This window comes from Phymastichus coffea, unplaced genomic scaffold (genome assembly GCF_024137745.1).
Source record: "Phymastichus coffea isolate CEN01 unplaced genomic scaffold, Cenicafe_Pcof_1.1 PCOF00045, whole genome shotgun sequence".
NCBI classification, from domain to species: domain Eukaryota; kingdom Metazoa; phylum Arthropoda; class Insecta; order Hymenoptera; family Eulophidae; genus Phymastichus; species Phymastichus coffea.
Window position 1 is genome coordinate 985751 of NW_026706856.1, and position 25234 is coordinate 1010984.

At 32.1% G+C, this 25234-nt stretch overlaps 1 protein-coding gene and 1 long non-coding RNA gene across 4 annotated transcripts in view; one reads left to right on the forward strand and one right to left on the reverse strand.

The window, feature by feature from the left end:
• Positions 1-25234, forward strand: part of LOC131664816 (zwei Ig domain protein zig-8-like) — a 77933-nt gene that overhangs the window by 25554 nt on the left and 27145 nt on the right. For both annotated transcript variants that reach the window (XM_058936208.1, XM_058936209.1), the window contains exon 4: positions 2200-2410. In XM_058936208.1, the coding sequence (XP_058792191.1) occupies positions 2200-2410 (211 nt within the window). The remainder of the gene's footprint in view (positions 1-2199; positions 2411-25234) is intronic.
• The window catches only part of LOC131664817 (uncharacterized), a 50905-nt gene continuing 37909 nt past the window's right edge, over positions 12239-25234 (reverse strand). For both annotated transcript variants that reach the window (XR_009301971.1, XR_009301972.1), the window contains exons 2-3: positions 19589-20022; positions 12239-12556 (exon numbers count right to left, since the gene is read on the reverse strand). This is a non-coding gene — a long non-coding RNA (uncharacterized LOC131664817). The remainder of the gene's footprint in view (positions 12557-19588; positions 20023-25234) is intronic.

A 25234-nucleotide genomic window follows, 5' to 3' on the forward strand; every position in this document is an offset into this window, starting at 1 on the left:
GTTTAATATTTACGAAGAATACATCTAAACAGTTGAAAAAAACTTTATTCAGGAAAACCTTAAGCCCACGAAACATTAATCTTTAGGTAGGCTTATATCATTTGTATCATTATTGCAATTGATTTAAACTTCTAGATCTTCACCAATAGAATAATTAACTCAACTTGTTACAAATCGATGCTTTTTCAAGCCATGATTACGATTAAAAAGTCATTTCAAAAAGCAGTGGATGTGATATTTACGTAGATTTTTTTGTTTACCTATCACGAATTAAATAGTAATTCGTTTATTCCGTTAAAAAAATTTTAATTTAAAATCAATGTTTATTATTCGTAATAAAAGTAGTAACAAAAATTTACATTAATAATATACTTATATTAATAATTTGATTTTTTTTTTATTTAACGTCGCTTTATTTATGCTCCATCAGTGCTAATCAGCGACGGAGGCTTGCAATGTGTTTGAGAACAAAGCACATGAAACTTTTTTCAGTGGTGCTTGTATCAATCAGCAGGAACTGGGAATCGAACCCGGGCCTACCGGGTTCGAGTCCGTCGCCCTACCGACCGAATTAATAATTTGAATTTAATATATAATAAAACTGAATCAACACAAATGTAAATCAAAACTGTAATCAATTACATTTTAAACGTGTATTAATTGTAACAATGTGTATCGTGTACTATATTCGTTTAGATAATAAAATTTTTTTTATTTTTTCTCTTATCAAAATCCATAATGCTAGTGATATTTTAGTTCGTCATGCGGTTTTGCTTTTATAAAAAAAGGGTTTAAAAAAAGGTACTTGAGAAAACTTTACTTTATATCTAAACCAAACAAAGGAGATGATGATATGTGTATATCACAGTACATGTGTTGTTCATAATTATTCAGACAAATCATTTTTTAGCCATTTCAAATAATAAGTGCTGAAATACAGTAATTTTAAAAGTAATATTGGATGTTTTAACAGTTATTGTTAAGTGTAGTTGTTAGTTCATAAGCGTATAAAAATATAATTAAGAAATCTGCAAATAACAGCTTATTTCAAAGCATATGTATATAATAACGTACACTATTAAAACTTAAAAACAAAATTTCATTCAAGAAAATAAGCATTATTAGAGGGTGATACATTTTAACGATCATCTTTACTTGCAATTTTTTAACGCTGTAAAAGAAATAAATTTTAAACGTTTTTTAAATTTAAAGGACATACTAATAGCTATAAAAGTAGTCTGAGAACCAATTTAAAAACTCGTGTTTAAAAAATTCAAATGATTCGTAAAGAAAAAAATGAAAGTTGTTATTGATGATTTTATTCGAATGAAAAATAATTTGAAAAACAGAAAGATTTAAATATAAAGTTATTGTTACTTTTCTTAGAAAATTCCATTTTTCGTTTTTAATTGTACACGCTAATGCTTATCCCAAAGTTTACAAAAAATTTAATTGTTTTGAATTAAATAGTAAATTATGTTTTTAATTTTAAGTGATAATCAGTGATAGAGATCAGTAATAGTCTAATTATCGAGAATATTTTTTACATTTGACTGGTTTTATATTACAATTTACTTGAATATTATGAAGTTGATTCTATATTACTATATATCATGCATTTTATATGCTTTTTTTAAACTCGCTAAACTAACATAAACATTTTCTATTTAGATTCACTAAATGATAAACAGCAAATTACAAATTATATTGATCAAATTAATACTAAATCATTGAAAGCATAATTAATATAAATAACTTAGTTGAAATATACGTATATTGTTATAACGAAGCCACTATCGGCATGCAATAGTAAAATATCAATAAAAATGTTTTATTGTATTCTTATATTATGATATTCATACAAATTCGAGTAATTGAATAAAAGATTGCTAATTATATAAATAATATTCTGTAGTTTCAATTATTCCTGAAAAATATAATGACAGTACTTCCCTGACATCAAGATGAATATAAATGACAATTATATCGGCACAGTGGCAGGTATTGATAAAGGAAAGTAGTTTTCTAGAAGATATCTCATTATTATCAGATACTTAGTGAGGTTACGAAATAGCAGCTGATCTTTAATAAAGAGCTACCATAAGAGTAACTCTATCCGACGCTCAATCACCATACTTCTTCAAAAAAAGAAGTAAATATATCGACACTCGGAAAAATGAGCTTCTTTGTTGTTTCTAGGTATCATGGGTGAGACATCGTGACATTCATTTACTAACTGTCGGCCGGTATACGTATACGAGCGATCAGCGCTTTGAGGCACTTCACGCACCGCACAGCGAGGAATGGACCCTTAGAATAAGATACCCTCAACGTAAGGACAGTGGAATCTACGAGTGTCAGATATCTACGACCCCGCCAATTGGTCACCCGGTGTATCTTACTGTTGTTGGTGAGTTTCTGTTGCCAACTTTTTCACATACGCATATGCGCGCGCGCGCGTGTGTGTGTGTTTGTGTGTGTGAATGTTGTTTCCAATATTTCTAGAAATTTTTTAATAAATAACTATCATTTCTAAGGCGTTTGGAACATTTCTATCTTATTTATATTTCTTAATATTTAAAGGATCAAATAATCCTATGATCTAATTCTTCTTGACCTTCGTACACATTTTAAGTGGGAAAATGCTGGACCCTACTTTACCTACCTTTTATTACGGTATGATACAGTAATAGCTCTTATATAAGGATAAAAACTATTCCAATCATGTTTATACCTCAAGATTAAACGGGTCATAGACTTTTGCTTACAATTCTGAAGGGGAAAAAGTATTAAACATCCCTCAAATGACTGTTAACCGTGTTCAAATCCGGAAAAAACTATTGAAAACACGCACGTGCTCATACATTACATTGAAATTTTCGGTGCTTTGTTTCGAAAACAAATGCAAATGATGTATATGTTTAAAAGCTGGAAAGAATATCCGAAAATTGACAATAAATTACGTACCTAGACACAGTTCTTTTTCACGAATTTCTAATCGTGTACCTTAGCTTCTCTTCAGTTGTTAATTCTCACGGGCTATGGACTTATTAATATTTTCCGAGATTGGGTACGTAATTTCTTATTAAATTGCTGTTTAATATTATTGCTATACATTGAAAACTACAGATATTCATTACTCTAGAATTAAATTCTCAGAAAAACAGAATCACGATGCAACGTGAATGAATATCTCAGAATGAGAGATATATACAGAGAAGGAAAGGAGAAAGCGAGCTACGCCTTGTTTTGGTTTGCTTCGGTTTCGCATCTGCAATGCGCCCATTACTATCGACATTTCTAATCACGTACGCGTAGAGTACACTAGAGGGTTTATAAAGGCACGCGCACGTCCTCCCTCGGTCCTCTTAGCCTCTCTCTCTCTCGCTAAATCTCCAAGTAATCACAGCTCTAATGCGCGGTCAAACGTTGCCTGGACGATGGAAGACAGTAAATAGATTGTCGCGGTCGCCCAATGACGTGTTTGCATACACGAGAAAGCATCGTTAGGCAACTGCGAGAGTCGATCGAAAAGCACCGGTCCAGAATATGCAGACACGCACATACACATGTACACACATAGAGAGTACGACCAAATTCGTTGAAGCCAGGAACTACCTATTGGCTCAATACGCGACGGTACTTGTGTACTTACATATAGGGAGTGCGCGATATATGTGTCTACACCTACACGTGCTCGCGATAAGCGGCTACCATTACGCTACTTCCATAACTAAACTACCTTCTAAGTGTTTATGAATTACAACTTTATTGCTCATACAATTAATACTGCTTGAATTTGGCCGGGTTAATAAATTAATACCTACAATGAAATTACTTAAAAAAAGTCATCTACTTAAATAACGGTTATATACTGAATCGAAAAGAATAGAGCGTTTTCAGGTGAGAGATTTTTAGAGATTTAGATATGGTTTTCAATTCTATATTTAGCTATTTCAGTCGTCTTGTTGAAGGTATCCTTTTGTTACACTAACTCGACAACTTACTTCTATTTAATTGATCGAATCTTTTCATTCACTATATTTTTTATTATATTCAACGATTGAATTCGACAGTAACGGTACTAATGTTTTGAGCAATACTAAAGTAAACATTTTTTATTAAACTAAAATCAAGTATTTGTTATATTATATTACATTGAGTACAGAGCTTGTAGACCAATAATTAGAATTCAATAGTTTGCAGTAAGTAAAATTTATATTAAAATACTATTCTCTAGAATGCTATTCAGAACTTCAGAAAGGTTGTAAAACTTTAGGTAAACGATTTATGATATGAGTTTACCAATGGTCATGTAAAGTTCGTTTTGTACCTCAAACTCGACTCTCACATCTGAATTATACTAAAGGTAATTAATTAATTTAACCTCGAAAGAAGCATGTAAATATTATCAGTTTTGTCACTTTAATATTGGTACTTGGTAGATGGAATGTAACGATTAAAATATCTGTAAAATTCTGTGATTTGAATAGTCTGAGTACCATTTTACTTCAGTCTTATTAAAAGCTAGCTTAACTATTACTGACTTAATGAAGTTGCACGCGGACTTGATCTTTTATTTTTTTGAATATTTTTTCTCTCGAGCTCACCTCCTTCCTCTATAGATTTTTTTACTCGCTTACCCTTTTTCCTTAAGTTGCCCTCTTCGATTTCACAGATGTTTAAACGCTTTCGCGATTTCAATTTTTTATTTTTTTCTTCCGTTCTACTTCCTATTTTCTAACTCTATAGTATTCAATTTGTTTTAATTTTCATTTCAAATTAAGTAGGCTTGAGTTTTTCCATATTTATTTTTTCTGCGTTAAATGAAAGATTGCTACTGCACAAATCGATATTTACAAAAATCTTTTTAAAATATTATTCTAAACTAAATGCTCTAATACTTGCTGAACATATTTATCAAGCAATTAAATTGAAAAATATTTGTAGTCATTAAGCATTGAAGGACCAGATAAAAATTACAAATGTTATTGGTTACCTGTCTAAATTCATATAATTCTTTGAGCAAATAAAAAAAAACTATCTACATCGATGACCATAGTCTCAATTACCAATGTCAGTTTTAATCCACGATTTGGTATACTTCATGCGGTAATGGCTTGGAATAAAAGATTAATCGTCCAATTCTTGAGGAAATACGGTCTCGAAATTAAGGAGATTTTCAACGTGGTGTAAAAGTTTAATTCAATCTTCTGAGCTGAGGAAAACGACTTGGGGGTGCGGGCGAAGGCCGTTGAGACGACGATGCGGAGGCTCAGAGAGAACGGATGGGCAGGTATTAAAGTGCAAGTGGCAGCCGCTGCTTCTTCGAAGTGGCAATGGAGCTTCTCGGTGTCGTCATCTCTCTCTCTCTCTCCCTCTCTCACTCTTTGTTGGCGAGTTCACGCCACTAGCACGGTGTCTCCGTAATCACGACTCGTAAAGCAATGGTAGAACTTCAGATCCTTGGAGACAGTTTATGAAAGAATATCATAAAAATCCTTTTTTTATATGAGGATTTATTTCATAACTTTCTCGATTCAATTAACTCCTAAACGTGAAATAGTATATCGTTTCTTTTATAACTCTTTTGATTTGTATAGAGAAGACCTCGAAATGCGTATTTCATCAAGATCTTTTCTACAATTCTTCCATGCTAATAGTATAGTATTGCATTCATCGTAATTAAATTATTGCTGCTGCAACGTTGGGATAAATAAATCCAATATCTTCTTTTAATTAATAATGAAATTCATAAAATCAATGGCAATATTTTGCAATTATTATTCAGACTCGACTCTGCAGGACTGTTCTTCACTCAGCTCGTATAATGATTGTTGTTAAGTTGAATTCTTGGCACGCGATACCCGTGAAATTGTACCAAGTATGTACTTGGAAAAATTGAACTTTTCCGGGAACGGGGCGCAAGCCTCGCAACTTATTCACAGTCGAGCGCCTTGTGTGCACAACTGCCATTCGACTTTTAACGTTCGTCGCCCGCTCTTTTCTTCTGGCTACATTTGTGTGAGCGAGAGGAAGAAAGAATATATGTAGTCTTTTTTATGCCCTGACTGGTACACTAATCTTTGACTTTTCTGGCTTGTTATCCAAGAGCAAAACGTTGAGATAATCGATAATTGAGGTTAACTGATCTAGTTTTAGTTTGTTTGTTTTTTTTGTGGAGATTGAGAGTAATTCAGTCTGGAAAATCGCAGTGCTTCGCAAAATATTGATATATTGAAGGAAATTTAAGCGACTTTACCGCTATTCATCATTAAAGAAAGGGATACGTTACAATATAATTAATTATTTCCTTTTTTAAGCTGCTATTGAAGGGATACGGGGAATAGTGACAAGTTTGTTATAACGCTAATTGGCCTTTTTTCTAACTCCCGTAAACTACTCTTGCTAAGAGATATTGCCGCACTATAATACGACGAAATTTGTCCCGAGGTAGCTCAGGTAAATGCCATTCGACCAAGTGTCGTTCGGCCCGCGGAAGTGGTGAAGTTCTTTTTCTCGTCGTCTTCAGAGTGTTATAAAAAATAAGGTTAAGGTCTTATTAAGATTACAATAAAAAAGAACGAGAAATTATTCTTATATTAATATAAGTATGTAAAATCGAAACGTGATTATCGTGCAATTAATTTTTGTGGAAAATCATGGTAATTCTTAAGGTGTCACGTAAATTTTACGGTAATGAATCATAATTTATATGTTCTTCAAAATCTCTTACAAATTGTAAAGATTTCCGATAGTTTTTCAGTGCTATCCCGTAATTTTTCGGGTACTGACGCACCATTGTTTCCTTACATTTTTTTCGTGGTTGAATCACATCAATCAGTTCTTTAATCAACTCTATGAAGCACGCTACCGCTATCGTGAGCTATTATCTCATTAGTTTCGACATCTAAAGGAAGTGCAAGTATATGTTTTTAATACTTGTATTACATATGAATAGCTTTAGAAGTGAGAAAGAATCTTTTAAGAAATTAGGTAGTATCTTGAATAACGCGATTGTAATTTATGGTTTGTATTAAATTTATTATGAAACTTTTTTTTGGTTGACCAAAGTTTATACTATTATATTCAATGTGTGTGTGTGTGTGTGTGTATGTGTGTGTGTGTGTGTGTGTGTGTGTATGTGTGTGTGAGATCATCTGTTTTGTGATCAAGTATGTATTGTTACTACATAGGTGCATGTTCTCGGTATTTTAATCTTATCGACAAATCTATAAATATAGAAACCTTTCGTTTTGATAGTGATATTTATTAAACGAAAAATTAGATCAACCAACGTAACGGTATCGCTTCAACATCTCTTTCAAGCAAGGATATATTGAAGATCTTAGATTTTACCGAGATTGAAGACAAGTCTAATAATGACAATAAAAAAATAGTCAAAATAAAAGACAAAAATGAAAACACATTCGATTTATGGCCTTAAGAGATACATGAGTAACCAGTAGTTATATTTTTAAAAGTTGGGACTTTGAAATGTTACATTACATATCCTCAAATAGTACAACAATGCTGTAATTTTGCAGTTCAAATATCTTGCTACTTGGTGTTTTAGACAAAGTATAAACAGAAAATTGCTAAAAAAACTATTGATGGTTCATCAAAGCATAGATATTTTAAAAGAAGTCAAAAAATATAGATCATGTAAGGTAAAGTACTGCATGACTCACTTATCATTCTGCTTTACAGTAATATTATCGTGACATATCGTAATACATTTATTTAAATTAAATATTAGCGCAGTTTCTTAATATTAGAATGGTAATTCTGAAATTAGCAATATAATATTTTATACGATCCGACTACTTTATAGTTTTCGAACTATGGGACGATTGTACTTGTGTTGCTCATTTAAGACACGGCGATATCTACTGAATTGAATGCTACCATGATTAATTTTGAAATCACATTCCTAGCTCTGGGTATAGCTGTACGAACGTAGATGCGTTTCTTATTTACGGCATAGCGATATTTATCGAACTGGAGGCTAGGTTATAATACATCATTTTTTATACGGCGAATATTTACATTTAATCATAATATTAAGATACTTAACCCATTAACGATCAAAAGACCTGATTTTTTTGATGATTTTCGACATTATATTTTCCGTAGTTATAGGCCTTCGAAAAATTTTGCAAACACGTGTTTCAACGTGAAATTTAATGCCCTTTCAGAATCTGAGCTCAACATTATGATTTATTACGTAATAAAAAAGTTATAATAATTTAACAAAAAAACGTGAAAATTTTTGCAAAAAATCTAAATTGCGATTTTTTTAGCAATATTACTGTGGAGGAGTCATGATATAAATATGATTAGGAGTTATCTCGACAATCAAAGTATCTCAGGGAATTTTAGTGGAATTTTGTAACCACTTCTTCCAACAAAATAGTGGACAAATCCGAGATCATAAAAAATATAACATATTTTTTTTGGAAATTATTGAGTTTAGAGAAAAAAATAGTCTTATTTTTTAGAATTTTTGGAAAAAATTTAATATAATATGACATAATTTCACGTCGAAACACGTGTTTGCAAAATTTTTCTAAGGCCTATAATTACAGAAAAAGTCGTGTCGAAAATCAACAAAAAAATCAGGCCTTTTTATCGTTAATAGATTATAATGATATTTGTATATTACTCAATAATTTCATAAACTTAAATTTATAATAAATATAAAATTTTATTTATACGTTTATTTCAATAGTATTTTTGAAAGGCTCTTTAAGTACGTTCTCTTGCTCAGTGTTTTTCAGTGGAGGCTCCGCGCAAAGAAAAGACCATTTTTTAAATTCATTTCACTATTATTATAAAAGTTATCCATATATTGAAATAAAAAAATTTGAAGATACCCTTATTATTATTTAGTTTCTTATAGTCTTATTCAATTACTATATTTGTTTATTTATAAAAAATTATAACCTTAATATAGAAGCTTTGTATATAATTTTTTATTTAAATACTTAAAAAATATTGATTTCTATGTATTATCCATAAGAAGTGAATTTTTTTATTTACGTTTGAGAAACAATTTAGAAAATTTCTCTAGAATTTCGCAAAATTTTCACAAAATAAAGCTTATTCAATTCGAAAGCGACTGATATATTAAAAAATATAGGTAGCGGTTGTTTTTTTAGAGTTATTAACAGTAAGATCGTTAAGAATAGGCGCCGCGGCGCAAAGCCATATCATGAAATCTCTTATATAATTTTTTTAACGAATATTTGGTATACCTTACATTTGATATATACATACTTGAGACGTTGATAAAGAATGTAATAATGATTTGAAAATTCCTAATAGACTTTTGTCAAACGAAGTTACATATAGCTTTTGTGGTTATAAGTTTTTATAAATAAACAAATATACTCAGTGAAAACTGAATAAGACTATAAGAAATTATATAATAACATGATTATCATTTTTTACTTAAATTTTTTACTTCAATATATCAATAACTTTTATAATAACAGCGGGATAAATTTAAAAAGTACTATTTTCGTTGCGCAGAGCTACCAATGCAAACCGCTGCACAAGAAAAAGTCTTTAAAATCTACAATGAAGCATTCAAAAGTTCTTGGAAACCGTGTAGGCAAAACTTATAGAATGAAATATAACAGTTTGAGTAGGAGCTTTTCACACATGACTCCATTTAACCAATTGAAATGTCTTCATACAACGTAAAATCTCCTACAACTTCAATCTTACACTAAACCTCAACAAAGTTGCTCAAATTTTCTCCCATTGTAAAATAATTTTTGTTGAATAAAAGAATAAAAAAGAAAGTATTTTCACATTACGTATAGAATTGAAGTGTTGGCAAACACAAGAAATTGAATAATTAGAATTTGTATTCCTAGCTTTTGTCTATCTCGCGGAAAAATCAACGAAAAATTATGAAAATCGTTAGGAGCGTCAGTATTTAGTTGCTATAGGGATACCTAGAAAATTGATAGCGCTATAGAAATTTTATATTATTTCAAATTATTGACAAATACAAAAAAATATCTATCAGATGTCTATTCTCTACAATTTCTACGTGAAAGTACCAAAGGTTGTATTATTAGAGGGAAAAGCTGAGTTTGGATATAAGCATTTCACAAGATATATACAAGATTTTTGCGAAATCAAAGAATATTTTTTATATTGATCTTTCGCAACCATAATTTTAAATAACTTTTTTTAAAGACGGGGGACCTTGGCCTGTAGGACGTAAAAACTTGTGAGTTAAATTACATTCATATTTTAAATAAAGATTTATACATTTTTTCCATGCCTGTTTCCAGTTATTGAATGAAAGTATTCATGGAAAATCTGTTCTGTCAGTTTATAAAAAATATGGAATTTGTTTAAAAACAGTAGGAATCTATTACCTAGAATAATAAACTATCATGAAAAAGATACCATTCACTAGTATATTGTAATTGGACAAGAGTCTGATTACTTTGAAAAATTTGTATATATTTAAATTTGTCTGTAAGTAAAGATAAAAGATTAAGTATGACGCTATTTCTTCATCACTAGTATTATTTGTTTTAGATTTTCTTCAAGTAGATTCAAAGAATTATTTCCATCTATTATTGATCTATTTCCTGGGAAAACAAAGCGACCTATTATCACTTTATATCAAGACGTGTCAAAAAATAATTAGTCCATCTGGTAAATTATATAAACACTATGGTTACACAAGGAAAAAATTAAAACGAATAGGATTATTATCTCAAAAGTAAGAAAAAGAATCTTTAGCTATTTTGTCGCAATTATTGCTAATTGGTTAGTACTGTTTTATCCATAATATTTTTCATATGTTTTTAATAATTGATTTTATAATTAGTATTAATTTAGTTTGATTAACAATATACTACATAATCTTATAACCTTTTTTAATCAAATTATTGTTAATTGAAGATCAAAGTACTTTTGACATTAACTGGCTTTCTGAGTACTGTGAAACACGAGAAGATGTCAAATCGAATTGGGATAATACGTTTTATTATAGACAAAGAATTTTAAAAGAAGAAAATTACTCTGTTCGCGACATGTGCGCTCAATATTTTTGGTTCGTGCGCTATCTCTGCGATCATCAGTGAGGACGCTGCATCTCTCCACCAACAGCTGAACACGTGTGGGGAAAACCCCTAAGGTCCCTACACTTGTCACCGGTCGCATGACAGACGTTACACACGTTGAGGTCATACTGGCCTATACTAGCCGTCGTTGATGTCGGCTAGATGAAAGTCTGGATGGAGAGATGCATCATCTTCAAGGCTCCTCATTGGTTTCTGCTTGAAGCCCCTAATGAGAGTAGGGGTTTTCCGCGTTCTCAATGCGGCAGACCTAACAGAGTGACAGCCAGTTGTCTTCAGAGGATAGAAGAGCCCACTTCGCTCTTGTTTTGCGTCCATTTTCGTGTGCAACTTAAGTGTGTGAGTTGTGCCTACGTGCCCGCTTCTACCTCAAGCTTCTGCGAAGCTGCAACCGACCCGGTGACCCGTCGAGGTCCAAGGACAGGACAGCCTGCTGCCTTGGGAGAGGACGAGACGCGTCCTCTGGGGTGTCTCCAACCACGCGGCTTTGCCCATTCTCTTCTCGGCTACGAGGTAGCAAGGGCTGACCCGTTTCTGAGACGTCGGAGCTACCGAGGGCCTTTTCATTATCCTGGGGACACCTTCCTGCCCGATTGTACGTATGCGAAAGTCACCGGAGTAGTTTTTAAGTTCATGTATCTGTATTGTAACATCTTTCTGTTCTTTGTTTGACCTTGTTTATTCAAACCAATTGGATTGGTATATTTGTGATTGCCAAATGGCTTTTCCCTCACCTACGTCTGGGGTTTTTTATGCCGGCTGACAATTATAATTATATTTATAATCCTTATTTTATTAATAAAATAGTACGTTAAAGAATTCTGGTTATTAGTGTAGAGTCAATCCAACCCTCCTTTAAAATAAAACAAAATAAATAACAAGATCATTCGGACTTCGAATCAAAGATTATAATTTTAACTTTGTGCCTCTCTTCTTACTTGCACCTCTATCAAGTAAACATACTCTATTCACCATTATTATCATAAATATCACTATCTTCAAACGAGTTAAGGAAAGCATTAGGTAAAAAGGTTCAAGTTTATAACAATGTGAGAGCTAATAACAAAATTATAATGTTTTTAATATTTATTTTATTAGTTAGGGAGTGAAACTAACATTAACAATAACCTAAATAAATTAATTATTAATAAGGCTAGAGCAAGACCACTGTTGAGGATGGTTACTATAAAAAGAATGCACAGCGTAAAATTTTTTTAAAACTCAAGCGTGAACAAGTAATAAAACAAAGCATTCTCGCTTTACGATAATCATTCACCGCTCAGTTTTCTTAATTGTCTTCTCTGGGGAAAATCTAAAATCTGATTTATGATCCTGCGGTCGGCACGGAGCTGATGCTTAAAATCATTCGGAAATTTATAGTCTCGCGCTCGAGTGAGTCGGACGTGTCCAGATGCTATATGCCTTTCTTTGGTCCTCTTGGTCCTCTGTAAAAAAAAAAAAACTAAGAAATAAGTGGGAAAACATGCGAATATCCGGCCGGATGATTAGTGTGCGAAGCGTATATATAAGAAAAGAATTATCCATATTATAAATTTAAAGAAACATTTAATTATGTATAAGTTTTAAGTTTTTTGTTTATATATTCCATACCAACAAGCAGAATAGTACATTACGATATAAGTGCGGGAAAGTAGAATCTTGTCTCGTGTGGCGTTTACGCCCGACCGAAACGAGTGTGGAAAGGTACACGAGACGAGAAACTCTTTCCCGAACATGTGCCGTACCGTAGTTTTTGATACGACGTGTGGAAAGTACGATTAGCAACGCATTTTTTCTGCCAAGCGTGCGGGAAAGACGCACTTTGTGCACAGAGTATCGAAAATCTACTTATTTTTCTATGTATAGAATTAATTACAAGCTTTTAATAGTTTATCAGTCTATCAATGAAAACGTATTGAACATGAATAACAAAATACATAATCATCTGGTTAACTGTGTTGTAGAAATTGTAAACATATTAATATTTCATTTGCTTCCTTATTTAATGAATTTCTTAAAACCACAAAGAAAGAAAGTAACATAACTAAGAAAGAAAAAAAATGAAAATCAGTATCCAAAATCTGTAGCGTTCTACGTGGATGTAGTTCTTGATATCACAATAACAATAACAATCATCAGTGGAAGAACGTAGACAGTCGCTTTTTTGCAAACAGAATTATTATTTTATTAATTATATACAGTTACTATGAATCTGAGTATTTAGAAAGTTAGCAAAATAATATTATTTCCATTTATAGCTTGTTGATGATGTTCAAGTTGCTATTAACCGTTTGAAAATGAAGTATTAAGAACGGTTAATCCCTTATTATAGCCTACTTTGGTTATTGAGGTAAAATAACTTTTAATTTTACTTTTTGAGAATAAAGAAGTAATAAATGCTGCCTATTTATCTTTGTTAACCAAACCATGTATAAATATTCATATTACATAAAACTTATATACCAGATATACATATACTAGATAATAATATATGTTGATAATAGTATATTTATATAAATATATTATATACTAGATAACAATCCTATATATTTATATACTACAATTAAACATATTACATAACTATTTAACTATGTTTTTAATTATCTGTTGACGAAGCTACATCTATTAATAACATTTATTAATGTTAAAAGCCCTCCTATTTTGTATTTTTAAAAGTAAAGTAAAAATATTAGTTTTATTGTCGACAGGCCAACCTCAAGCGCCGGGGTGGACCTTTCAAGTTTTTTGACTGTCTCAATGATAATGAATTTTTCGTGTGTTGGTGCCAGTCGTCAAGACTCATAAACACCGATTTAGCCATCTTTATGTCATGTCCTAGCTTTTTCCCATACGAACTTTCACCAATATCCGTTTTCTCTAGGACTTTCTTAAATGAGGGAATCAGAGTATTGGCCATTGCGAGACTTCTTCTGACGCTTGATTCATCATGTTCGAGATCTACTAACAAGCTTCCGACGTCGCCTAAAAGTTGCAAAAAAGTTATTAAACTCTGACGGATCTTAGTCTAAAAGCTCTTCTATGATTTAAGCCGTGGCAGCTAGACACGCCAAAAGCTTAGTCTGCTTAACGGGTATGCTCGAGTAACACTGTATTGCGGTCTCCGGTAACAGATTTTATTCAGGGTTGAGCTTTAGTTGATCCTATACTAGATTATTTTCTGCAGTTTCGTAGAAAGCAGTAGTGTCCTTATATTTTTGATCTGGCAAACCGATTTTGACGATATCTGTCCAGCGATCAATTGTCATATCGTTCACTGCTTGAGAGTATTTTTTCTTTTTCAAAATATCCTTACCGAATCTTTCTTAAACTTCATTCCGGGACATAGCTGAATCCGAAGTTTTCACGTTCTTGTCGGGAACGTCAGCTTTCGTTGAATCATACAATTTGTCTTGCGGCTAGTGTGAAAAAGATCGTGAGACCTATGAACGACTTTTGCAACTCGATGAGCTGTCTAAGCAGCTTCCACTTCAAGCTGAAAGAGACATATAGGTGTATCAGAATTTGATAATTAATGTGCTCGTCACCAATCGTATTTGACTAGTATAAATCCGATAAGCGAAGTTTTAGGCGTTTGTTCTTCCTCTCTGTGAGATTTGAGCCTTGTTGACTGGCAGTTCTCGTCGCTAATCCAATGTTTACATTATAGCGGAGTCGCATTGCACTGTTTCGCCGGTTTAGAGCCGACAAGTCATATTTTCTTTGTGTGAGCTAGCACCCGTAGCAACGAGAAAAGTCATGGCTTATTCAAAAATATAACGAATATTCATTACTATTGGCAAAATAAAGTCTGATGCATTGATAGGCCAAAGCCTTATACCAGTAATGGTAGAGAAGGCAGCGTAAACTTAGAGTTTTACGTACTTTGTTGCATCATATACCTTTTGGTATACCTAGCTAAGAAAATATGTACCCACAGCTCCGAGGAGTTGGTAATCAGCGTTGGTATTGGCGGGGTAATGTTTGCGGTGATTTGCTAGACGGTCTGCCTCTACGTCTATCACGAGCTCTTCGCTACTTTTTTAAAAGTTGAATAAGTTCATCTTTTAGACGATCTTCGTATGAACTATACTCACTAGAGTAGGAATGACGTCTTTTGTGGTCCACGTTAAAAAATTACCAAGGATTACTTTGATAACGAACCGAATAGTTCGACACACAGTGAAAGAATGAGAGCGCGAGTGCTTGCTGGAATCATAGGAGGCAGACATCGTAGGAGAGTGCTGGAGGCGCCTCCATTTATCGCTTTTTAGCTTGAAGCTTTCAAATTTATGGAAATTGGCCAACGTCGACCTAAAGTCGAAAGGACTACATATTTGATCATGAGAAAGAAGCGCATAATACAATTGACATATTTTTTATGATAATTTAGAATTTTAGCAAATGCTAGATGTCACTATTGGCTTTAAATCTAATGTATTCTATAGAGTTTGTTACATAGATAATAAAAAATATATATTATACGTTTGTTAAGGATTAACATGAATTATATGATAGTGATGTATAGAAAAACGATGAAAAAATTATTTCATGGATTAAAGTACTATAACGTAACGAAAAATTGATCTACTAATATTATGTATGATCACCGTGAAAATCTGATACAATATGACTTAAGGCTTTTTCTTTAATAATTTATATACTTTTACAAATTTTTCCACTCTGAAAAAATTGAATACGTTCATCAGAAGATTTGACTATAGTTCAAATAAGAATATAGTAAGAATATTCGAATAAACCACTAAATATAAGCGAATCCCCGCCCCCACGTATTGTAATGTCATTGATCATCAGAAATATGCTAATGATTAGGTATTTAATATCAGACAGTAACAAAGAATTGTTATTATATTATTATTAAAACCTTTACTTGAAGTCTAGAAGGCCATCCCACAAAAAATTGTGCTACTATCCTGGAGAACGTAAACATTGACCACATTGACATTATTACCAATTACAAGACAAACACTAACCATTCTATACTAAAAAATACGTCGTATAAAGTTTCCCTTGCGTTGAAAAGACAGTGCTCTGAAAAAAGCTCTGATTAATCCCAAAATGAACTCTCTTAGACTCAAAGTGAGAAACCTACTAATTTAAAAAAGTGTTATATAAACACAAACGAAGAACGGACCCTAAAAACACAATTAAATCTCTAATACCTTCTACTGACCAAATCAACTAAAGCAACGCTAAAAATTCACAACAACAAGACAATGCCATTCACAAGCTGGACAAGAAATTACATAATATTAATGACTTCCTGAACATCGCTAATGTATTATATAATGATTGAAATGCGACCAATTTAAAAGTCTTTTTGAAAAAACTCAGAAAGTAAAGCAACTGTGATTAAAAGTGATCAAGTAATATATCACCGACCTAGGAAAATTCAAAGAATTTATCCAAAATGAAGTTTACCAATGTCAAAATGTCATCAAATCCTCAAAGAAACAAAACTCTTGAATAAATTATAATAGATTGATTATTACTACAAAATTACATTCGTCATTTGTACTTCTTGTCTAACAATAGATTACATAAATAATTATATTCTGTGCTACCTTTCATACATTTTTTTCCACTCTTGTTATTAGTTATTTCTGTCAATAAGCTCATTTAATGAGATATTTTGTACTACTATGTATCACTGTCATTAATACTCTTTCAGGGGAACGTGGCAATAAATAAATAAAAAAAACCGTAGTTGTGAGACAGAGATTCATTTTCACTTACGCAGTCGTCGAACTCTAAAGGGACCAATCGCGTAGGACAAAAGAAACAAAATAAATAGAATAGGAAAGAAAATTATTAAGAAAGGATAAACCAGCATTTATATATATTATAGAATAAAATTAACGAAAATAACATTAAGCCATACATCATGTACGTGCAGGCGCCAAACAATAATGTTACAAAATATAAGGATTACAAATAAACAAACTCAGCCGTCACTGATAAATAACAGTCAGCTGGAAACTATGATTATGCAACTGATGAATAGAAAAAAATCAATGTTTAATCGGATTACAATAATCATAAATAATATTGAATGAGAATAGAAATTAAAGTAGTTCTTTGAACTACAAACGGATTAGCCCAAAGAAGTCTTGAACTAAAAAAACTTCTAACAAACAATAATATTAATATAATGTTAATATCTGAAACCCACTTCACGCATTAAAATATTTTGAAAATATCGTAATATTCTATATATAATATAAATCACTCTTACGCGGTAGAATAACAATTATTATTAAATATCGGGCATCGATTTCTTGCAAGAGAAGACTACAATATGTAATTTCCATGTCAGGGATCAAGGTCAATAATTCCAAATCCAAAAGTTAACCTATACTCAGTGATGCAAATAGAAAATCTAATTCCAATAGATCTACGGACAAACCTACGTAGTGGCCCTCAAATTCAAACAACTTATCAGATTCAATTGACTTTGCAGTTGTCAAAACGAGTATCTGCATTATACTCTATCGAACGCGAGCTTCAATTATTAGATAATAACAGTTGCATCATTTAATCTAATTCTTTATTTTCTATCAAATAGGCAGCCTCTTAGGTCTTCTGCTTTACCTCTTATTCCGTATGTGTACAATTTTTGCAGTAAGATCTTATAATTCATCGTATCAAGTACCGTACATTTTGTTCCAATATTATTAATAAAGTCATATTGGTTGTTAGATAATATTTTATTGTTATTCATAAAGTAATATGTTTTATTATATATGAATCTTTCAAATATTTTTCCTATGTTAAAAATAAAAGAAATAATGCTATAATTCTTTAGCTTATTTTTCTATTTTTTTATAAATTGGGGTGATTTCTGCTTTTTTCAAAACGTCAAATAATCTAATTGATCATTACAAAGATATGTTAATGGTACAGCAATATGATTAATTATGGTTTTCGAAACTTTTAACCTTATGTTATAAACTCCTTCAGCTTTATTTTTTATTTTGCATACATTATTTTTGTGATTTCATCTACTGTAGTATAATGAAGAAAAATATTCTTATTAAGAAACTTTAGTAATTTCACTTTTTCAAAATAATTTTTCTAATATTTAAAAATAATATTTTTATTATGAATTTTTTCATTTTTATTAACAACTAAATGAGCTATATTGCTACTTTTGGACTGTTTTTTGCCTTATTTTTGATTGATCACTTTCCTTAATGACTTAGTATTTTTGTTATTAAAATCAAATTTCTTTTTATTATATTCAATTTTAGCTCCTTTAAAGGCAATTTCAAGCACCTTAGAATACGATTTATGTTTATTTTTAATTTATGTGTTCAACGGTTGCATTTTCCATAACTTATATAATAGTTCTCTAGTAATGCACGAGATAATTATTGCTATAGCAATCTATATTTTTCTTAAAATATTTTTTGTTTACTTTTTTTATTTTATTAGAATTTGTCGATAATTTTGTGCAATTTTTTATTTCAGCAATTATCAAATAATAATAATTATTACATAATTATGTTAGTTGTTAAGTTTGTATTTCGCGTTGATATATATTTTCTTAATAGATTTTTATTGCAGTTTTTTAGTTTAAAATGAGTACCATTAGAACAAATGTCTTCCTTTACTACGTATGTTTTATTTGTTTTTAAGCTAACGACTAATACATAGTGATTAGTGATTAAAATTTTTTATTTATACCTTAGAATTTAACATATCTAATTTAACAAAAGTGTTATCAATACAAGAAGTTGATGTTTTACAGTAGATCTTATTATATCCTTGAAATTTTGTTGAAAACTATATGCAAAAATACAATTTAAAAATTTTATCTAAATCTAATAGGTTGGAATCTCCTGTCACTCAATGACTGAATATTTTTAAATTTTTCCAGATATTTTTATATATAGCATTTTTATATTTTTATATATAGCATGTATTAAATCAGTTTTTAGTAAGTTATGTGATCTGTACATAGGAGATATTTCAATTATTAAATTTCTAATTATCATTAAGAAACGAAGAAATACGATTGACAACTCGAAAGGTGATATCCGCGGCTACCTGTACAAATTATTTAAAAAGGGACGGATTTGGGAGGCGCGAACGCTCCGTCGGCTGAATAATATACCGGATGTGTAGATTAATCGTATGTGAAACTAAACTTGGGATGAGGATTGGTGACAGGTGAAATACGGAGATACTCAGTTAAATAACATTTACTTTTATTACAAAAAAGACCGCAAAAAAAAAAGCATAAAAAAAAAAAAAGAAATGAAACACACGCATATAAAATCCAAAACGGGATTAGGATTTTGATTGAGACGTTAATTCACCAAATAGAATTACTGTTTGGTAATCCTTTTTCCGGACGCGGGGGACAGCAAAACTGCTTGGCTATACACGTGTGAACACGATATGCAAAGAACAAGAGGTAGGGAGAAAGAGAGAGAGAGAGAAATGCAGATACCGACCTTCGCGACCCGGCAACCGCCTTCTGGTTGCTGCTCCTCCTGATGTTCTCCTACCGCTGCTGTTATCGCTGCTACGGTTCGCGTCCAGTTGCTAGTCGTTTTTGCTCTCCGCTCGGATGAGCGGTCGCACGCGTCGTTGACGTGGATTCTTGCCGGGATCCTCACACGTTCCAGTGCCGTGTTCAACATTGGCTAAGCGTGAGCCAGCCACCAACAACAACAAAATCTGACCTACACGCCCCTTGCACTGGACGTGTATCCTTAATAACTTGATCCTGGCAACGCATCCAATCCGATAGTTCAGCACCGATTTTCCCCAAAACTCTCTCGTACGTCAATTCTCTCCTTGTCCTCTTTGAATCCGCGTTCGTCGTCTCTCCTCATCTGCAGTCGTCGGCCGCTCTTGGCTCCGCCAATCATCTCGTTCACCGCACCTTAAATAGAGCAAATCGGTATGAGAGTGCATACATACATATTCTTAGCCTGAAGTGACGAACGGACGATAGTAAGAGCTAACAAACGAATTGGCAAGGCTGTGATTCTCCGTTATAATTATTTTAGAATATCAAATTTTTTAATTGCCTTCGTAAATTATTTTAATATTATTATTTACCTAATCTTTATATATACTACAATATAACAGTTTTATTTTGTTTTGTTAATGATGCTATTATTATAATAAATATTATATTCATGAAGATGGTAGTATATGAAATATTTCACATTACATTTTTCAACATTGCAATAATAGGTTTAATTAAGGATTATTTAAAAAAAAAATGCCCATGGTCAGTAAGTCCAAGAGCATACAGAAAATATTTGATGAGAAAAAACGAGATACGAAGAGAACATTGTATCCGTTATTTACGTTGTATTTTTGTATCAGCTTTACCGCAGCGTACAAATTGTTATATGTAGGTCGAGAGGCAATTTCATTTCTTTTGTCGGACACGTCACTGCCGACTCCTCTCGCGGTAGACCATTATTTTCTCCCTCTTTTTCGCGTTTCTCCCTCACCCCTCTCTCGCTCTCTCTCTCTCTCTCTCTTCTTCTCTTCCTCTCTCTCTCTCTCTCTCTCTCTCTCTCTCTCTCTCACACACACACACACATCTGTTTGTCATTTCAATGTAGCGGATGAGCAAGAGGATGGCCGGATCTATGAAAATCCGTCATTCGCATGCAGCGTTACGCATTATTCCCTTTGATGCGATGTGAGCTCTGAATACTGAATAGTATACATCCGTTTGTACATATGCGCGAAGCTATTCTATTGGCATTGAACGTATTCGCTTAATAGATTCTTTTTTTACATGTCAGAGCTCATCCCAAGCTTTAGTGAAGAAATGCATTGGAAAAATACTCGGATTAACAACAGATCGAGACACGTAGTTATTTCTGATGGAATTAATAAGTATGAATGGATAGCCGTTGTTCGGTTATTTATAAAAATGTTTTTGAAGTAAATGTTTCGACTTTTATATTTTTCAGTCAGTGACCATTAATTATGAAATAAAAAAAAATAATCATAAATAATTGTAAGATATTAAAATAGCAATTAAATTCTCCTTTAATGATTTTATTAAATAATATCATTATTCAAATTGGACTTATCGCAATAGAAACATAAAAGTATTAAATTTGAAAATATCGTTGAAAATATATAATAAATATATGTATGTTACAAGTAGAATTTGACAATCTGTAGACTTCCTAGGGAGTTTACAGATTGTCGGTAATTGAAAGAATAGTTATTTCGAATTTTGTAGACAGTCGGCTACCTAAGGAAATGTAAGAAAATGTATACATGAAATTTGTAATAATCAGTTTTTCAACATTCGATTGTTAGTTATTATTTAAATGCTATTTGCCGATATTCTACAAATTTCTCGGCCAATCGACTAATTGTAGCATTTGGAATGATCAATCTTTTAATTGCTGACTGTCTGAATGAAATCAGGCAGATGAAAGAATAGTTGTTTCAATGGATCATTTTTTTCTTTGCGGGCAGCCTGCCGACTCTCTAGGCAGTCTGTGGGCTGCCGGATTCTATCAGTGGCTTTCGACATGTATACAAAAAGCAGTCTTGGCAAACATTGAAAAATCCGTGATAATTAGCGTGCAAAAACGGCTTTTATCGTCAAGCCTTTAGCAATGCTCTTTATGCTTGACTGTTACAATTATTGACAAACAAACATTTGCGATTTTCCAGCTATTGAACTGTAGCATTTAATTACCACTAGGCTCTGATTGTGAGAGCAATAAATCTGCTGCCTAAGGCAAGCAAATAATATAGCTTTCGTGTTCACACGCGACGAGTCAGCTCGACTGCGAAGTGGCGCTTTAGTTCGATTAGTTGAATGAAATTCATGCGAGATACATCCCCCTAGTTTCTCGAATGTCATAGCTTAATTACGGATTATCCAATTTGCCATATAGTACAAACCAATTGATAATGCTAGTTTTTTTCTTTAATAAACTTTATGCGGTTTATTGAACATTCAATAATCATTTTCATACATCGACTTTTTCACTGCGCGATCGGATTTTGCTGCATGTTTACCACTACACGTTCGCTGAATTATTTATTTTATCTTATTTTATAAAGTTTTCCGATATTCCGTACTTATTGCTGACGCATATTTATGAATTTATTTGAAAATTAATGAGCAAGTTTAATTTAGAAGACTTTCGAATCAACTTTATAATTATACGTGCTTCCAATTTTATTATTATTGCAGGGTTTAACTCGTGCATGTACATACATTTTTATTTTGTTTGTAAAGAGAAATACGCGGAAATCATAAAATGCGTATTGTCAATGTACATGCCTTTCAGGAAGATTGCTTCAAATTTTGGAAAAAAAGGTATTGTATGTACTGCAGATACAAAGGCACTGAGGAAAATCGTACATTATAAAATGTAAGCTAGGTAACATTTCAAGATTAAAATATCGTTTAATCACAAATTTTACTGGAGTACATCTGCATACACTAGCAAAATATTTTTTTCAGCTATACGTAAATAACTTTCATTCGAACAAGCATGGAAAATCTACCGGTTTAATATTAAAAGTAACCGTAATTCTTATCGACACCTAAAAATTAACATAAAATGTTGGTAATCTGAAAAATAATATTCCATTGTGATATTAGTTACAAATTACTATTATCGCAATTTCAATGGATAGCTCGAATGGCTTTACTAAAAGTTGACAGAAAAAACATATTTTCTGTTTTTAAGTTCAAAATGTTAAGTTTTTACCGTAGAGCCTATCTTTAAAAATAATAAATAAAATACTATAAATGAAATCATCTCGCATTATATCCTAATAGTCAAGTATCGATATTTTACTTTGACGATGGTAATTAGTCAATCGAATAAATTAGTGGAAACCTGCAATTACAAACTCTAGTAAACTAGGTATTCAAATGAAATAAGCTTTGGTTAGTTCAATCGTTACTTCATCTCTCATGAAAATTATTTGGCATTTTGGCTGCGAGCCAATATCTTTTCTACTTAGTTTAACTGAAATAAAGGATTTAATATTAGAATTCACTGTGTGAGAGAGAAATGACTTGGTTATGACGCCACGGGCGAATCATAAGAATCACTCGAAGCGCGAGAGATTTTATAGTTGACCATAAAATTGCTACAACGATGACGATTGATCGTGCTTTAGTTGCTGTGCAGCCATCTATAAATTAATTCATTGAACGCATTGAAAAAGTTTCTGCTCAATTACAATAAAGTTGGACAATACGTTGGTATTTTATCATCGATAATTTGTTGGTTTTATTTTATGTGACGAATCAAACGTGGCCGATAGGAATTCAGTGTCCAAAGTAAATATGTAAAGATGAGTCGATACACAACTATTTAAAGTCTTTTTGTTTGATATACAATTCAGCATATGAATGAAGCTACATTGAGTGGACTGTCTAGGAGTTTTTAGAATTATATTATGCGCTGTAGCAGCTGTAGGAGATGTATATACATACGTCGTCGTCGTCGTCGTCGTCGTCGTCGTCGTGCCCAAAGTTGGCGATGCGCTATTGATATTAGGAAAGTTAAGACGTTTGCTGTCGGATATAAATATTTCAACGACGTCCTGGACGAAGACTGTGTACCAGTCGGGGTGTAAGAGGGGAGAGGGGATAACTTTCGCGAAATGTTGTGCATTCGCAATGGGCACATCCTTGGCGTTAACGACTCTTGTTGCTACAGTTTCATCCGAGTTTCTATATACTCGTTGTCCTCTTTGAAAACTTGATAAAACTATTCCTTCAAGAAATGCTCTACCCGTTGAATTTTCTCTCTTTTTCCCTGTCTGTATCGTTCCACGTCTATCTTTCGTTGAATTTTCGTTCGAACGATCGTTCCACTGGGCGCATGTATTTTGGCCATACTTCTCCGGCAGTCGAGTAAATATTTCGATTCTGAATCTGCGATTGAATCAAGATTGAAAAGTGAATATACTGTGATAAAACCTTATGAAACAATATTCTTTTGGTATTTTTTTATGGCGTTGGAACAAATTTATTTTCATACCAACTGCAAGGTTCGTTAAATATATACACAGAGTTGCTCGGCATAAGCTGTCAATTATTTCAAGTGGAAAGTTTGTAATTCACTTGCTAATTGCACGAGAATGACATTTTTATAGAGCTATATTATTGAAGGTTTTTGATACTTTGAGGATTTAACTACTTTATAGATAATTCGCACTGCAAGCTTGCTATCAAATAGAATTTATGGTGTAACTATTACAACTATAAAAGCCATTGTTTTCAAATAGATATTCATACTTTTGAAAAGAATTCGACAAGTCATAAAATTTTAATCAGTTTATTCAATCATATACTCGAGTTACTGTCAATATACACAGTATACACAGATGTTACTGTCAATTTTTGTCCAGGAAAACCAAATAGTAAAAGGCTAATAGAGCTAAGTAGACAATGCGATATCTAAACGCTTAGAAAGTTCAGTTCTGATTTTGTTACTATTCTGTATGGACGTATACGACATGTTTTGTTCAAACATTTCCATATTCAGATTAGAAGTAATTGCGAGCGAATTGAGCATGAAATATGGGAAACGAGGGAACAGTTTTTGTGTATACACAGTAATTAAATTCAATTGTTCCATGGAAGTAGTTTGTTATTTATGAAGGCATAATGTGAAACTCAATAGCTTTTGAGTTTGTATAGTTCAAAACTATAGAAATAAATAGTCTACTATTTATTTACATCTACTGGAATCACAGTTTAAGCAGTGTTACCAGTATTAATCTATTTATCGAAATAATTGAAGTGTATTTTATAAAATTGTTTTAGATATATTATTGAGAATGACGTTAAATGAAATCTTCAATTTCTGTTTCTTGGTGATTTCTCTACCATTGTAAGATTATTTTTTGGTAGTGATTAACGTTATTACTTAAAATTTATGAGTTACCGAAATATCATCGTTTCAAAAGAATTTCGACTAATAGATGCATCAGCTGCAATGATCGATGTGACAAATGCGAGTTTAGCCACAAATACGCGAAAACCTGTGAATACAGCGTATACTTCAAGGTAAGATTGAAAAGAACAGGCTGAAAAAGCGATATCGGTGATAAAAATGAGACATGATATTGTAGGC